Source organism: Pelodiscus sinensis, chromosome 7 (genome assembly GCF_049634645.1).
Source record: "Pelodiscus sinensis isolate JC-2024 chromosome 7, ASM4963464v1, whole genome shotgun sequence".
Classification (NCBI taxonomy): Eukaryota; Metazoa; Chordata; order Testudines; family Trionychidae; genus Pelodiscus; species Pelodiscus sinensis.
This window is the reverse complement of record NC_134717.1, coordinates 57,760,937-57,778,258: the sequence shown is the minus strand read 5'-3', so window position 1 is coordinate 57,778,258 and position 17,322 is coordinate 57,760,937. Positions and strand designations below refer to the sequence as shown.

At 43.0% G+C, this 17,322-nt stretch overlaps 1 protein-coding gene and 1 long non-coding RNA gene across 11 annotated transcripts in view; one reads left to right on the top strand and one right to left on the bottom strand.

Moving 5' to 3' along the window:
* The window catches only part of UNC80 (unc-80 subunit of NALCN channel complex), a 178,480-nt gene that overhangs the window by 83,044 nt on the left and 78,114 nt on the right, over positions 1-17,322 (bottom strand). For 7 of the 10 annotated variants that reach the window (XM_075933921.1, XM_075933922.1, XM_075933912.1 and 4 more), the window contains exons 23-26: positions 14,504-14,716; positions 7,433-7,604; positions 4,545-4,678; positions 2,870-3,035 (exon numbers count right to left, since the gene is read on the bottom strand). In XM_075933921.1, the coding sequence (XP_075790036.1) occupies positions 2,870-3,035; positions 4,545-4,678; positions 7,433-7,604; positions 14,504-14,716 (685 nt within the window). The remainder of the gene's footprint in view (positions 1-2,869; positions 3,036-4,544; positions 4,679-7,432; positions 7,605-14,503; positions 14,717-17,322) is intronic. The other 3 variants (XM_075933916.1, XM_075933919.1, XM_075933920.1) reach the window with 1 other exon arrangement.
* On the top strand, positions 7,567-16,404 carry LOC142830231 (uncharacterized). The gene is made up of 3 exons (XR_012905317.1): positions 7,567-7,720; positions 13,525-13,621; positions 16,272-16,404. It is a non-coding gene; the product is annotated as an uncharacterized LOC142830231 (long non-coding RNA).

The following is a 17,322-nucleotide window of genomic DNA, read 5'->3' as shown; positions in this document are numbered from 1 at the left end:
CTGGTGCACATCCAACAGCTGCTGCCCACCAGCGGTTGAATGCCAGATGCAGACATGGCTTCTCTGACTCTCCTTCTGACTAAAGGTTTGCAAACCCAGATCTGCCCCTGTAGCAAGATCACCTAGTTCATTAGAAGAAGTTAGATTTGCATAAATCCCTGTCTTTGCATGTTGTTCTTCATCACTGGGATGTTTTAAAGGAAACTGTAGCATGTAGTTCCCCTCCTTCAGACAAGGCAGCAGCTTTCAGGCACTAAAAATACACCGAGACTTTTTTTGTTTCTGATGAGCACAAACATGAAATGGTTCAATGTTCAAAGCACCAATCATTTGCATTTTATTCTTCTCTTAATTCAAAGGCGAAACAATGGCAGCACATCAGTCCAAATGTTGCAACACTCAGTCATTAAACTGTTGATCTATTCAGAGAAGAACACACGAGATCACCTTTTGGTGCACTGTGCAAACGGGACTTGTATAAACCTTTTGGTATATATAAGAAAAATACATAAATATAATTATATTTGGACTTGAAAACTCAATCTTCTGAGCCTCAAAAACCCCTCTTAGTTCCCCATCTTAATACTCTCATACCACCCAGAGGCCCATTTTTCTGGTTTATCTTTCCTAACGATGGAATAGGCCTGGATGGGTCTCCTTTTTGGAGCTAATGAGCACTACTTATTAATTAGCCAAACTAATCAGTGTTGAGTGATTTAAGTATCTCGTTCTCTGTGACTGAACTGAGACTTAACTTATAGTTGGCTAGATTCTGTTAACCTCAGCACAGCTGCCGATATTCCCCTGAAATGCACAGCTGTTTTGGCACACCTAGTTTAGAAACTTCTTAGCACACAATTAGTACATAAACTTTCTGGGGGCTACCTGTTACCCTAAATTGGTACATCTATGCTTTGGACCTACCTGTAGCAGGTTAGACATAGTAAAATGGTAGTTTTTGCTTAGCTGTTAAGACACATCTGGGTTGACCAATCGAGCAAAGTAATTACCACTCAAGAGGAGATGAAAGGAAAGAAAGGGATTATTACTTGTCAAAAAGATTGGGGTAATGATACTGTCCTTTTGTCACTGCGGGTGAGAAAAAATTAGTTACAGTCACACAACAACAATTTTCAGCTAGACAATTTTAGATTCAGAAAGATCTCTTTGTATCTGATACATTTTAGCTCAAGTAAATTCCCAGTAGAGTAGGCTGTAGCCACAGCAAAGAACAGTTTAAAAAAATTGTGTATTTGTTTAGCATATTTCAGTACAATACTGCAAAGCGCTTTGCTAATGTATAAACTGAAATGCAGCCTCTATATCGGGATCATTTTTCCCCACCACTAAAACACAGCTGCCTCTGGGCACAATGTAGTAGCTTCGTAAAACTTGCATGGTGACATGACACCAAACCTCACAGCAAGAAGTGAAGCATGGCTTTTGAAACTGCATGGAGAATTTAGTTAGGGAGAATGAACTGGAATTGCTCTTGAGATAATAAAGATTTTACACTGTATCCAAAAGTGTGCAGCACAGTAACCATGCAGGGGCAAATTCAATCCCATGTTCTCACCGGTATCATTCCCTGCAGCACCTATTGTTTTGAGGAGGCCTCCTATCCATCTACCCTGACAGCCCATCCTTGCTTTTCTCAGAAGGTGTGATGGCCTCACAGCACAAGATGGTTGCAGGCAGTTGCTATGGAAGCCTTTTTAAAAATTAAAGTTGTATCCCAGGGTTCTAGGATTCTATGACTATTTGCAGCTTAATGGGATGCTGCCTTCACCATCAGTAGCCGGTCCATTCCACACACTTTTGCAGACAGTTTTACACATGAGTTTTGGAAACATTTCACATATGAATATATCTACTTGTGTATGTAATAGCAGCTTATCATGAACATGAATGCATTACAGGCCTGATCCAAAGCCCTATTCAAATTTTATATTCAAGGGAAATCTCATGGTTGACTGCAAAAGAAAGTTACTACAGTGGATAGCTTTGGATGATCTGCATTATTTAGCACACAAATATAATTCTTCACAAAATCCAAAACCATCAATTCCATCCCTTAAAAACATTGTTACAGAATGTCTATATCTGTGCATCGCTGTTACGAAAGGAATTTTGAACAGTTTGCCTTGCAAATCTTCTAACCTAAAACACAAACTGGACTGTCAACAGGTAACTGTCCAGAGCATACAGACTCTAATGTCAACTAGTGTAACTACTGACTGTGTATTGTATTGCAACACTTGTACCATCAGATAGTATGGGGGTTTTGCATGAGATGGTTTTAAAATGAAAAACATTCTGCTGCCCTCAGCAAACACAGTGAGCTCGAGCTTTGCTTGTACAGTACGCAATATGTTGGTAATATTAACTTGTTAGCCATCAAGAGCCACATAGGTAAGTGTTTTTCATGTAGTAGTAAAGAACCAAAAGTGACCTGGTGTTAAACCACTAATTCTGTTAAATGCCATGAACTCTGAACAAGTAGGTATTTTAACAGAATAGTGCAATCTTTCAGCCCATGTGTGGTTTTTACCCCACACTGAAGAAAATACAAAAATCAAATCAAATACTTCTGAGCATTGCACCGAACGGTGCTACTGAATTTACACAGTTTGCTTTTTCAAACGTCCGTTTGGTTCTGCTAATATCATTATCCAGATGACTAAGAAATCTTTGCTTTTCACACCCAGCATATGCAACATTACAGTTTAAAGATAGCTCAGAAAATAGTCAAGCCATGTGGCTCTGTGGCTTCCTGTTTTTTAGCACAGTCTATGGGAATGGAGAGACACAGCATACAGCATCACAGAACAAGCCCCAGGCACATGCAAGCTTCACTCTGCTGACAAACCTTTCTTCTCTTCGCAGCCGGTGTCAGATTTGAGGGTGTGGCTGCTGCTGTGCAGTGAGTCTTTTGAATCTTCGTTTTCATCCAGAATCCCAGCAAAGCTGATCTTCCTCTCATACCTGTGCCTGTCCAGCTCAGGGTCCAGACGCAACCTGCAGCTCTCCAGGTCCTGTAGCATCATGTGGACCACAGAAACACATGAATAGTGTGAGCCCTTATACTTTTCTCTAGCAACAAAAGATTATCGTTGTAGCAAAAACTGCCCTCAAATGGGAATCCTACTTCCAAATTCCCAGTTGGACTACTCCCTTCATCTCTACCCTGATACACTTTCAAAGCCCAATTGAATTTGGATCTCAACCACCGTGTGCCCAATGCAAAGGGGTATTGTTATGGTGGAAGGTATGAACAGCACCATCAACTGGGCTTCTGATCTATAGGTGATCTGGTTAACGATGATGAATGTGCTATGCACCTTATTTTCAGGACAATGGATAGAGCAATATAATGTCCCTTCAGATACCAATTGTTGGACTCACCAGGAGTGTGACTCTTGCACTTACTACAACAATCAGTTTAAGGTTGGTCCAGGGAGTTGGGCACCTTGGTTTACTGGGAACTGGGCACCTCAACTCTATAAGGCAGTGCTGCAAATCCCAGTTTAACTGGTTTAGTCCAAACAAACGTGGATGCAGACTAGCTGAAAGGATTTAATTAATTGTTCATTGCCCAACAGTGCACACCTGGCTTTAGGAAAACATCCACAAGTTGCTAAATGATCCAAGAGCATTGAGAGATGCACTCAGATCACATTGCAAATGAAGGCAAAACTTAAAGCAATTCAGCCCAACTAGTTTGGATGGAGTGATTTGCCTTTATCAGCAATAACAACAAAAAGGAAACAAATCTTTATATGCCCAATTCTCTTTAAAACCACAAGCAGGCCAGAAAGTTTTCTTTGCACAAAGAAACCCCCATTAACCCATATCTAACTTAAAACATAACATTCAGTGCAGATGATTTCCTGAATGTCATGGGGCCATAATTGTTCAGTACATTCACAAAGTCAGGCTAATGCTAATATTTCTGATACCCAGTGAGATTATGTTTTCGTCCAGCTTCTCATTATCCAGCAAGTGCTCCTCTCCTTTTCCCACAGCAGAGTGTGAAAAATTTATTAATCAGAAGCATTTCTTGTGGCTCAGAGACATAGATTTCTATGGATCCTAATTAGCCAGGATGTTCTTAATTTCCACACATCTGTTATAGTCAGATGCATTTTCACCTCTAAGACCCTGTGGTTTTGTAACACTGCCATTTATTATGTGGTAAAATAGTCAACAAAGAGCCATATGGATTTTCTCCTTTGCTGCATAGCTTTTGACTGATTCATTTCATTGGAGAGCTATAAAATATTTTAGCAACCAACTTCAAAATCTAATTGCCATGATGCCACATCATGTCAGCCTGTCAGGTAAATTGTCATTAGTGAGGTACTGAGATTTAGGTGTAAGACTTCTGTTAAAAATAATGGGAATGGTGGATCTTAATTGTTCAGCCTTTTGTGGAAACTTCACCACAATTAAATTCCTGACACCCATCTATGCTTTTCATCAGATTTATGAGGAAATTAACCTCATAGGAAAGTCTCCATCTCTAATTCCTGTGGCTCACTTACCACGAGAGGCTCAGTACGTGGCCTGGGCATGTAGGGGAACGTCTCTCGAAGGAAGGTGGTAATCTCCAAGAGAAGTTGGCATGCTGCCATCTTCAGGGCAAAGGGGCAACAACATTTGGTAGGGTTTACAGTACCTGGGAAATGAGATTTGCTTGGTAAGAGAATACATGATACAAAATGTGGAACCAAGAATTGATGGACACACATGGAGCACAATGCAGGGTGCAAATGAAAAGTGTTATGATTAAATTCTAGACCCCTATATTACTTTTCTAATATTAAAAGGACAGATCCATGCATGTATCTATCTGTTGGCACAAATCCCATATACAGTGAGGTATATTGTTATCAAAACATCCGCTAACTTGAAGTGGTCTGAAAATATAAACTCTACATACATTATTATATATTAGCATAACACAGATATTTTATGCCCTTTAGACTTTTGCATTGATGGCAATCATTGCTAAACTTGTGTCCTCAATGAACATGAACTCAAACCAATAACAAATCAGCAGCCAGCTGAAATTATAAGATTATAAGATTGGGAATGGGAAATCATATACATCATTGCGAATTAGTCAACGTAGAAGTTCTGCTAATAACTGTCTAGAAGACTAAATAAAACAGCAGCCCTTCACTTTTGTTCTACATAATGAATACAAATGTTATTTAGGGCGTGGGCAACATCGGGCAGGTTATTGCACCATCAAGTGTTTGGAAATTAGTAAAGTACAAATTTCCATGAAAGAGGGATTTAGCAAAGCCAAGTATTTATATGCATGCTTGACTTTACAGAACTGGAACTACTCACATGCTTAAAGATAAGTGCATGTATAAATGGCTTTGCTGAACTGGAGTTTACATGCTTAGCTTCAGAATTTATTATGTTCATGATATTTTTTCAGCTGGTCCACCACCACTCCATACTTGAAAAGTATGAAGTGTCCTTGTGACATTTTCTTTTTGGTGAACATACAGAAGGGAAAAAAGCTGGTAGTTGTTTTGGGGTCCCTTGTAACTACTAACAATGCTGATTTTTTTGGAATGTTTTGGGCTTGTCATTTAATGAACCATCTACATGTAATTTGGAGATTTTATGTTTCCCCTGGTTTTTCTCATATCTGATCCTGTTGTCTTTCACAAAGAAACATGCAGATATTGAACAAACAAGGGAAGGTTTCAGGGATGGAGAGACCTACTAGATAGCTACTAGATGAAGCACGGTTACGTTTGCCTCACTTGCAAGCGCGTTCATTTATTTCACCTCTCATAAGTGATGGAGAGTTCACAGAAATTAGAATGATCTGAACAAGCAGAAACACGGGGAATCTATGGGGTGTTGGGGAACCCAAGGGTGTAGTCTATGGTCACAGTGGGCCAAGGCATGCCTAACAGACACAGCCCAAAATTCCATGGGGAAGCTCTAGAGCAGATACTCTGCTTGTTACACTGCAGAGCGTTCTACTAGGGATACAGTGTAAGCCAGCAGAAGGATTTTTACCAGCATAACTACCTCTGCCCCAAATGACAATAGCTAAGGAGACAGAAGCACATTTTTATCAGCATAGTCTCTTCTGCACAGAGGGTTTTGCTGTCATTCAGCTAAGGAGTGTGATTTGTTTTCTCACTGCTGGCCAACATAGTCAGGCCATCAAAACACAGAGTGTAGACTAAGTCACAGTGGCTCTCTGAACTTCCTTGCCCACTAGCTTCCCCCATGAACCTATCCTATGCAGTAGCCCGGCATCCTAGCCCCGTCCTTTTGGAGTACCTGGCACCAGGGGGGAGTAGGAATTGAACAGACCAGGCTCTCTCAATCACAGGGACCTCTCATGGGTCATTTAAGATAGACAGGGAAGGTTCCTTGTGCATTCCACCCCTTGATGTATACAAGCATCTGGGTCAAACAGAATGTGGCCCAGTACAACTATCCAGGGTCACTTAGGCTCCGCCACTGTGGTCAGGAAGAAATGGTATATTATGAAGTGCTGGGAAGAAAATTCAGATACTGAAGGCCTGATTTTCCTCTTGCTCAGTGATTTCACATGAGTAGAATTCCATTGCCTCTACCAGAGTGGCCTTTATGCAGTGAAAAGAGCAGCTTCTGAACCACAAAAAGGAAGTCAATTGATACATAAACAGCACTAACATATTACATTCAGTGGAAAAACAGTAGTATGCATACACACACACACACCAGTACATTACAGCACACGCATATACAAAAGTGTTTGGGGACAACAGAATGTTCATTGCTATCTTTATCTATAGTCTACATCTGTATGTGATGTCACTGTATTGATTCTGATTCTAGATCACATTACAATTTGTGTGGCTATTTACTTCCGGAATCTGTGACTCTCTTTAAAATGAGTTTATTTGCACATTTGGTACGTTGTATGTTTTTAATCAAATTCTCTGTACCGCCTCACTATATATGTGTGCTAGCATCACTACATGGAAATTAAAATACTTAAATCAAAAGCATTTCATGAAGCTATGTCAATTTACACCAGCTGAAGATCTGGTCTGTCAATATTCACAAAATTCAGGTCTGGCTGATTCTGCAAAAAAATGCTTTGGTTTTGTATTTTGGGAAGGACATCTTTGAAGAGGGGGTGTCAGAATGGTATACAGACACTTGAGCCTCGAGATAAAAGATGTATCAGTTTTCATTTATAATCACAATCTACAGTAATTGGAACGGGTTCTCCTGCATTTTTTATGCTATTCTTTTCATTGTCTCTTACTGCTCCTACGCATGTGGTGTATTTCACATCTAGGCACAGGAAAACAGGGAAGGGAATTGGTGGGGAATACAGTCGGGTGGGAAGAATATGAAAGAGAAGAAGAAAATTAAGTGCTCCTAAAGCAGAGGTTCTTACAAGCGGGGGTTCTTGTAGTAAAGGGAGTCTCCTTACTATCATCTAAAAAGTCTTCCTCCTCATCCTCCTTTCTCAGTCTCCGCTTGGTCTCGTCATCATAAATGAGGCCCAGCAGGTTGGCCGGGCTCTCACTTTCACTGTGGCACAGCTCGTTGAGTCGGATGCCAATTGCCTGCCGACAGTAAAGAAGAAAATGAAAGCACAAGGGAAGGAGAACCGGAGGGAATTCACCTGGACCCGGCCCTTCTGAGACAGCTGGAAATTTCATGTTAAGAACACAACTTTTTGGTATTTTTTAAATCTCTATGGCAATTGAGAAAACTAAGGGTGGGGGTTGGATAGAGGGGTGGAATCACCACTAAAGAAATTAATTTTTTTTTGTCAAAATAGTTAAAACTTTATCAAAATTTAGAAAGGGTTTTTATATTTCTACTGGAGGAGGGAACTTGGCAGAAATTCCATCTGAATTCTCTTCCTTCCCCTGACTATTTTTTCATCAAAATAATTTGCCGCTGAGGATGGATGGTCGCTGGTTTTGATACAGTCTGGAACTTAGGAGACCTCCTCAGTGATCTTGGGTAAATCACTTAGGCCTGGATGTACAAAGACTTTTAGGCCACTAAGGCTATGTCTACACAGCAGCGTTATTTCGGAATAACTGATGTCATTCTGAAATAAAATAGTCCGTGTCTACACCCAAGCAGTTATTTTGACACAATGTTGAAATAATGTCGAGCTGGAGGACTGCTTACTCCGACTCCTGTAACCCTCATTGTATGAGGAGTAAGGGAAGTCGGGTGTAGAGTGCTCTATCTCAAAATAATTGCTGTGTAGACAGCGCCAAAAGTCGAAATAAGCTATTTCTACTTCTGCTACACAATTAGCGTAACTCATGTTGTGTAGCTTATTTTGAGTTTAGCCCTGGTGTGTAGATGTGCCCTATCTCTCATGGATTTCAATGGGAGTTCAGCACCTTCATACCTTTAAAATGTGTCCCTTAGCTTTTCTATGTCTCCGTCCCCATCTGTGAAATGAGAATAATAGCAATACCCTACTTCACAGGGAATGGGGAATACATTACAGATTGTGAGGCACTCAGATAATACAGTGGTGCATATAAGCAGTTAGGTGAAAGAGAGATTCCCATTGGAGAAAGGAAAAAAGCCTCAAAATGTCACCAGCCATACAAATAAACAAACAAACCAAACAAACTTTAATGTTAGTGTAGCTGAGGTTCTGAAGGCAATGCTACAACTGGGTCTGTTAAGAAGGAGAATACTTAACATTAAGACCATTTGAGAACTCCCAAGGTTCTTTCCAAAGTATGCTGTTTGTAAGCAATGTACATTAAAGAGAACATGGAAAAGCACACGGAATATTTTACCTTGCTATAGAATCATTTTGTAAAATAGGAAGCGGTAGTCATTTCTGACTTTTAATAACAATTTGGCATTTAGGTGTTCTAGGATTTAGAGGATGTTCCTAAGAGAGAAACTAACACTAATTTTCAGACCCTCTGAATCTCAGAATTGGCACACCAAAGGCATATAATTAATTTGCCTTGGCTAAAGTGAAGCCAAGAAAGAAACGCAGTCACAAATAGGTATGATTAAGGCTCATTCCCACTGCTACCGAGCAGTTGCTGTTAAATGGAGATGATAGACTCTGCGAGGCGACAGAAGAACGCGGAACAGGGAGGTTTGCAAGCTGAGCTGGATGGCTGTCAGCCTCAGTTATCTGTGAGGTTACACATAGCTGAGTAAGCTCTAAATCTTCCATATCATTTCCTCCTTCCTCACATCAGTGTTTAAGGAAGAAATGCCTTGCTTGGTTTTCAAACACACAGTCAATTTACCACTTGTTATTACTGCTCTGTTGTCTACCCTGATTGATGATAAAACAATTATCTATATAACTAATTTGTACTGAATTCCTAATATGAACTGATTACTGGAGTTACCCTGGGCTAGTCTGGCTAATGGAACAAAGTACAGGCAGTCCCCGGGTTACATGGATCCGACTTACAAATGGGGTGAGGCAACCCCGCACTAGCTGCTTCCCCCCAGCAGACCAAGGAGACGCGAAGCTAGCGCCCGCCCCAGCAGACCAGGGAGACGCGAAGCGGCTTTTCTCAGCAGACACCTCAGCTTGAGAATAAAGGACTGAGGGAAGTGAGGTGTGGGAGAATAAAACTGAGCTCTGGAGAAATGTTTGGCTAGAGTTTCCCCTACAATATGTACCAGTTCCGACTTACATACAAATTCAACTTAAGAACAAATCTTCAGTCCCTATCTTGTACGTAACCCGGGGACTGCCTGTATTACAAGTAGGAGGAGGCATCTTGACAAAACAAGCTTCAGGAAACGACTGACTAGACTAGACTGACCAAAGCAGGCTGAAAAGCCTGTCACTCAGAGTCTGTGACGCTGGTGGGAGCGAATTGGCTCACTTTGTAACAGGCCCGTTACTTTTAGTGGCACTCTGAATCCTGTCCAGGTCAGTAGTGACTTACACTTGTTATTCTGGGAGAGCTATTTGGGACCTTAGGCTGGGTGGCCTCAGACTAGTTCTTTATCTGCCCCAGGGTTTTATAATGCCAGCCCTCATCACAATACTTAAATGACTCTCAGTGCCCAAGTGTATCTCCACAAAAAACCATCACCACAATTAACACAACTCGGCAATCTTGCTGGCAGTCTGAAGGAAGAAGCCAGGGACTAAATGGGCTTGGAGGTTGACCTGCCTCTAAATCCTACTGATCCAGCCCAGAATCTCCCTTGTGGTGCAAAAGCTTCAGGTCCCCCCCGTGAGCCAGGGTGGCAAGTCGCAGGTTGCTCTGGGATCCTCTGAAAGTACAGAGCTTATGTAGTGGCTCGTATGCTCCCTCGTGCTGACACAGCCGGTATAGCAAAGAGATGTGGTTGAGGTTCCTTATACCTGGGCAATCCCCAACTAGCACCATGGCCTCTTGAGGGCATTAATAGCCAGCAGAATTTAAAACAACTTCTAAGCTGCAGCCACAGGTTACACCAGAGGACCAGCCTTGCCTAGTTAGTGCAGGACTGAGACAGCACAAAAGCTGCCTTTGGAGCCTCCTCCTGAAGAGTCTTGTATGCTCCTCAGCTATCCCCAAGGAAACAGCGCTAGGTCCAAGTGAGGTGGGAGGCAGCGTGGTGCTGCAGCTGACCATGTGTGCCAGCCTGTGGATAAACAGAAGACATCCGTCTCCACGGAGACCAATATGGCTCCTCTCAAGAGCACCAGACAGGTATTAAACATGTGGAAAATGCTGCACTGTCAAGAGCTGGCTCTAATTTGTCCCTACCTTAAAGTAGAATAAAAAAAGAGAGGGAGAGGTGCAAGTAATAATTAATAAAATCGACCAACCAACAAACCATAACAGAAGAGCATGCTCCCTCTGCAGGGCTGCTGCTAAGCAATTAGCTCAAAAACTCCACTCCAATTTCCACACACACCCTGCACAAAATGTGTAGAGGTAAATACAAGAGAGAGGTGCTGACTCTTTCTGCATTTGAAACCCATAAGACAAAAATCAATATTGGCTGCAGGGAAAGACATTGTATGTAAAAGCTTCCAAAAGAGAATTAGAAATAAAATGGAAGCTAGAACATAAACTGAAAGGTATCAAACATCCCAAGCCTCTCTCTTTGATGGTGTTCTTATACCCTGCGTGGTAACAGAACGTGTCTGAAGGCTAATAAGAACCACAGCCATTGCAAAGCTGCTCTTTAGAGTAATTGTGCCTTTAAACCAGGGGTGGGGAACCTCGGGCCCAGAGCATGCCCCCGAGGCCCAGGGCCTCTCCCAATATTGGGAAGCCTGCACTCATGTTCCAGTCCCCCCACTACATCCCATAGGGCTGGATCACAGGAAATGTATTAGGCTGCCCACCCCCAGGCTACGTCTACACTGGCCCCTTTTCCGGAAGGGGCATGTAAATTTCACTAGTCGTCGTAGGGAAATCCGCGGGGGATTTAAATATCCCCCGCAGCATTTAAATAAAAATGTCCGCTGCTTTTTTCCGGCTTTTAAAAAAGCCGGAAAAGAGCGTCTACACTGGCCCGATCCTCCGGAAAAAGCGCCCTTTTCCGGAGGGTCTTTAAGTAGGAATAAGACCCTCCGGAAAAGGGCGCTTTTTCCGGAGGATCGGGCCAGTGTAGACGCTCTTTTCCGGCTTTTTTAAAAGCCGGAAAAAAGCGGTGGACATTTTTATTTAAATGCCGCGGGGGATATTTAAATCCCCCGCGGATTTCCCTACGACGACTAGTGAAATTTACATGCCCCTTCCGGAAAAGGGGCCAGTGTAGACGTAGCCCCAGGCTCTGGTGTGTGAGGGGAATGTGGGGAGTGTCTTTCTCCTTCTCATTCGGGGGCCCACAGTGAGGGTTTTTTCTGCTTCTCACTTGCATGCAGCCTTCAACTGATCTGTCTGTGGGTCAGCGGCCCCTGACTCCAAAAGGTTCCCCACCTCTGCTTTAAACAGTACATCCTTCATTCATACCACTGGGGACATGGGGAAGGTTTCACTTTTGGTGACTATAATCTGTATTTGTTATTTAATATTAGGGAGGAAGGTGAAAGGAGGAATTAAAGAGACATCTCCTAGCTCTCAAGAAAGGGGGCAAATCCCAGACCTCTCCCCTCTTAGTATTTCACAGTTCTCCTCTGTGGCTGAGTGTGCCAAAGTTAGGGTTGCCACATGTCCAGTATTGACCCAGACAATCTGGTATTTTTGCCTCCTGTCCGGTAAAAAAATTCAGAAAAAAACAGACATCTAAAATGTCCGATATTTTCTGATTTTTTTTCCTGGACAGGAAGCAAAAATACTGAACACCTGGCAACCCTACAATACACTCGGCGACTGGGCCCAGCCCCAGCACCCGCCCCCAACCTCTCCCCCTGCTCCCGGACCCCCTGCTTACCTGGTTCCGCAGGGAAGCTGAGTTCTGGCTTGATCAAGAAAACAAAATGGCTGCTAGCAAAAATCCTAAAGCGCAAGAGGAACCAATGCCTTCCCTGGGTCTTAGTGCTCAACCGCTCCCCTGTCCCTATCGCTATTCTGACTCTGCGGGCACTCTGAAAAGGGCCATGCTGTTTTAATATTTAATTTTAATTTTTTTTTTTTGCTCAACAACTTTGGTCTCCCTCCCCCCTCTTTTTTTCCCCTCAACAGAATTTTTCCCCCAGTGTTTTTTTTGGGGGGTCGGGTCGGGGGGGGGGTCGGTATTTTTGGTTAAACCATCTGTCAACCCTAGCCAGAGTTGGGAGAAGGGGGATGGCAAAGCAACCCTAAAATGTCTTCAATTTGAGTTGAAGGGTGTTCTTCCTGAACATGCCTGATTTCTGTTGCTGCAGGTTTTTATACCTTTATTCAGCAAGATCAGCTAGTTCTAACCCAGATGACCACGAGGTAAAATGAAAGCATTGACACAGATGCGAATTCTGCGTATTTACATCCATGGAACCTACTATTGCTGCTATGTTAGTAATCAGCAGAGTTGCAGCAAGAGCCAATGGAAGCCAGAGCCATCAGAATTTTTCATGTACCCCTCCCCATGTGATCTTGGGGCAGGAGAAAACCCAGCATCTCAAAACACTGAAAGACCTTTGTACTAAGATAATCAATCATGCGTATTCATTGGCAAGCGCACCAACTAATTCCCTTGGCATGAGCTGCGCCTCTCATATCAGGGACAGTGGGTCTTTGGAACCTAGTTCTCCAGAGTCCCAAATCTGGAGGCTCCTTTCAAACAAGTTAATGTGAAACCAGAAAAGCCCACCTGGAGAGGGATGAAAATGCCCACAGGAAAAAGTGCTAGTTCCAAATGGCTGCACTTTGACGCACAGATCTTTGAGGCTTGGGAGGGGAACCCTCCTGTACCAAGCACTATTCCATTCCAGTGTAGCTTTTACCAATTCTTGTGGGACAGCAGCTGCTGTGACTATGATGGGAGAAGCAGTTTGGAATTCGTACTGCTCCTGTGGACCCTGGATTTAAGTCCTGATCCTGGTGCGCCATGAGAAAGTGCCATGACTCTATGAGCGGTAACCCTTTTTGTATTCTCTATCAGGAGCGGTCAAACAAGCACTTTGTGAGTACGGCCAGCCTCTCTCTCAGAACCTGGAGAAAAGGGCAGGCTCAGAGATGCAGTCCACCACGGCAGCCTGGTAAGCAGTCCTATCCTGGAATAAGACATTCTGGGAAATAAAAGCAAGGGGAGGGCTCAGTGGTTTGAGCATTGGCCTGCTAAACCCAGGATGGTAAGTTCAATCCTTGGGGACCTGCTTAGGGATCTAAGGAAAATCCATCAGGGAGGGTACTTGGCCCTGCCATGAGGGCAGGGGACTGGCCTCAAAGTCTCTTCCAGCTCTATGAGATAGGTATAGCTCCATATAAATCTTGCCTTTTCCACAAATAGGGTAAACATATTAGGAGCAAGGCTGTGCTCATGACCTTTCCTAGAAGGTGCAGAACAATTAAAACAAGTGCCTGCATTTTTCACGCCTTTGATTTGTTTTTAATTACTTTTGAGGCAGACACCTCTGAAGAGTGTCTGAATTAACCTAGGGGACTATGGATCTCTTTGGCTGTCCACATGGAGAGGCTTACATAAAGAACACGGGCTGGGGAACTTTTTTTTCCAAACTCCAACATATGTATTTGTTTGGCTTGACACTCATTATACAATAGATCTTTGCTTTTATTAAAACAGAAGGGTAAGACAAAACTCTCTGAAAGCCAGAAACTCCGGCTTTCAAAATGCTGGAGCTCCTGCAATACAACTAATGAGAAGGAGAGTAAAAATGAGTTTTCCCCTCTGTTTCCATGATGCAGGCTTCCAGGCACTTAGCAGGTAGAGTCTGGCGTAGTTCCAGTGGAACCAGGCTGATTTATATACGCTGAGAATTTGTCACTACATGTCTAAAGTGGATGCCAGGAGGAAGGTTATTACATTTTTGGCCCCTGAGCCATTGGGATTTGTAATGCTCTACTCCATTTGATTTGTCATTCGATTTTTTTAACGTAAAGAACAAAAGGTGAAAACGTACATCTCCCCACTGGTAGAAGAGTTTGGCTGCATTCCACTGCAGCTTCTGGTTCCGTTTGTTCCCCACTATCGGGGATCGTCCCCGGGACAGGCCTTTCTTAGTGATATTCACATGGTGCCCCTTCATCCACTCTGGCCAGTTGCCACGATTGCAGCGGTGAACGAAGCGAGCACATTCAAGGAACAGGGCTGCTCTTGCCACCACAGGTGCTTCCTGAAATGATTGGAAAATTACATTAAAAACCATGAATCAACCAATTCCACTTAAGAGTTGGCATTATTCGGACTGGTTTGCAAATAAAAAGCAACTTTCTCTGGAGGACCACAGTTAATGTGAAGCTCCTTTGGATAAGGTCTCTGCTAGCATCAAATCCCTGACCTCTACTTTTCTTACTTAGGACACAAGACCAGGTCCATTAGCTAGGAATTTCTATGCCTTGGTCAGCCACTAGATGATGGCAAAGATCCACACTTATATTAATATGGTTACAACAGCAGATGTCTATTGCTTTCTAATCATCCTTAATGACACCTTGTTTCCTATAACTGGTGGTTTACCTCACTCATAATGGAGAAAGAGAAAATAGGCTGGATAAGAGTGTGAAATAATCCAAGATGTGCCTGAACCAAACCACTAGATTTGAATACTTCTGAACCTTGGGGACGTTCAGATCCAGATGTGGATTATGTTTCAGTCCCCTACATCTACAACACACCAATATAAATACATAAGAGGTTTTGGGTTGGCCAGAAGGGAGAAAATAACAATAATATAAATCAATCAATCAATTCTCACTAGTATGTATGCTGCAGATATAATATACTGTACTTCCATTTTCTTTCCAGTTCTTCCTGCATATTAATAATAACTTTTTTATTGGTTTTTGCAAATAATGTGTTCACATAGCAAAAATAAACATATATATGCAGATCTTGACATGGTGTTTTTCTTGACCTGTTATAGCAGTATTTAGCTGCATACCGTGCCAGGCTACAATTAACTGTTTCCCTACTTTATTAGAAACCCTTTTGCATAACTGCTAAAACTGATTCAACTGAAACTTTCTCCATTGTAGTGAGCCACATTTTCAGATTAAAATGACAGTTTGGGCACATGTACAACAGCATTCGCATGCATGGTCATTTGTTGTGCTAGGTGACAAGGGTGCGGATGCCTTCCTGGAGGGTTGCTATGATGGTGGCCAGCATGATCTGTACTGACAACAATTAGACACGAGAGGATCAAATTCTCTGCTTGTATAAATCAGTGCAAAACCACTGACTTCAGCAGGAGTCTGCCAATTAATGTCAGCAGAGAATTTGGCTCACAGCAACCCTCAGTTTAGACACCAGCATGCTGTTTGTTGAGCTACTCTCATCTTTGGCCAGCATGGGAAAAGACAAGAAAACCGAACTTCATAGCACTGTCTACATGGTGCTTAGGTTAGTGCAATGATGTTGCTCAGGGGTGTGAACATTTCACACTCCTGAGTGATGTAGTTATACCAACAGGGATCTGTAGCATAGGTCTGGTGAAGGCGTATCAAGGGAAAAGGGGACTGAGGCAAATAAAGATAGAGTGTATGGGAATAACAAGGGTTAAATAAGAAGGATGGGCCAGTAGCTGAAGTACTGGAATGGGAGCCGTCAGTCCAGCTCCCTGCTTTACTACAGACATCCTGTGTGACCTCGGGCAAATAAATTTGAGTAACTGAGGAACACAAAGAATTTCTGAGTTATGGAAATAATTGCACTTCCTCTCCTCACAGGAGCGTTGCAAGGATTAAAGGTTGTGAGGTGCTAAGTTACTGCAGTGATGGAATTGACAGAAGTACCATGGACAGACAAATGATCTGCCTGCACACCCTTGGAGGTCCTCCAGGACCTGTGGGGTATGTCTAGACTACATGGCTCCATCGACAGAGCCATGTAGATGAGTTTACTAGACATAGGGAAATGAAGCAGCAATTTAAATAATCACCGCTTCATTTACACCAAAATGGCCACCGCGCTGTGCCGATCAGCTGTTTGGCGCCACAGCGGGGCTGTCTGGATGTGCCGCGGTCAACAAGGTAAGCCTTTGTCGACTGCTCTGGTAAACCTCATTTCATTTCATTGTCGACCGCGGTGTATACAGACTGCCCCACTGTGCTGCCAAACAGCTGATCAGCACAGCGCAGCGGCCATTTTGAATCTCCGCTCCATTTTCCTATGTCTAGTAAACTCATCTACATGGCTCCATCTATGGAGCCATATAGTCTAGACATACCCTTGGAGATCCTCAAGTCTCTGCATCTGCTCCAGGTAAGGTTCTGGATAACAGGAACAATTAAGCTATTACACTGATTTACTCAATACTGTTCTGTGGTAATCACTTTCAAAGACGGTAACTTTTGATAAATCTCTCATCCTAAAATCACAACTCAAGTAACAGGGAAGATGGCCCTCCAGGGCCTAATTCTGCAAACCCTTCCTCACTTGTGAAACCCTTGCAAACTAATGCAAATAGTCTGAGTGGCCTTGAGTAGATGGGGAAGGATTGTCTTCCCAAGTAAGGCTGTGGGACTGGGCCTCTTGTTCTAAGGATTCTGCTCAGATGTTCCACATTTAAAACGTGGAGCTGGTCGCCCACAGAGAAAAAGACCCTGCTAACTGTGGCAGTGTGCAGATTCCCTGCAATAGCTTACCTGGTGCTCAGAGCAATCAGAAGCAGCAGGAAAGGAAAGATGAAGAGATGACAGAATGGACAGGAATGGATTCACATCACAGAGAAACACATCACAAATGGAGAGAAATGAATCAGGCAGGCGATGCGTGGCT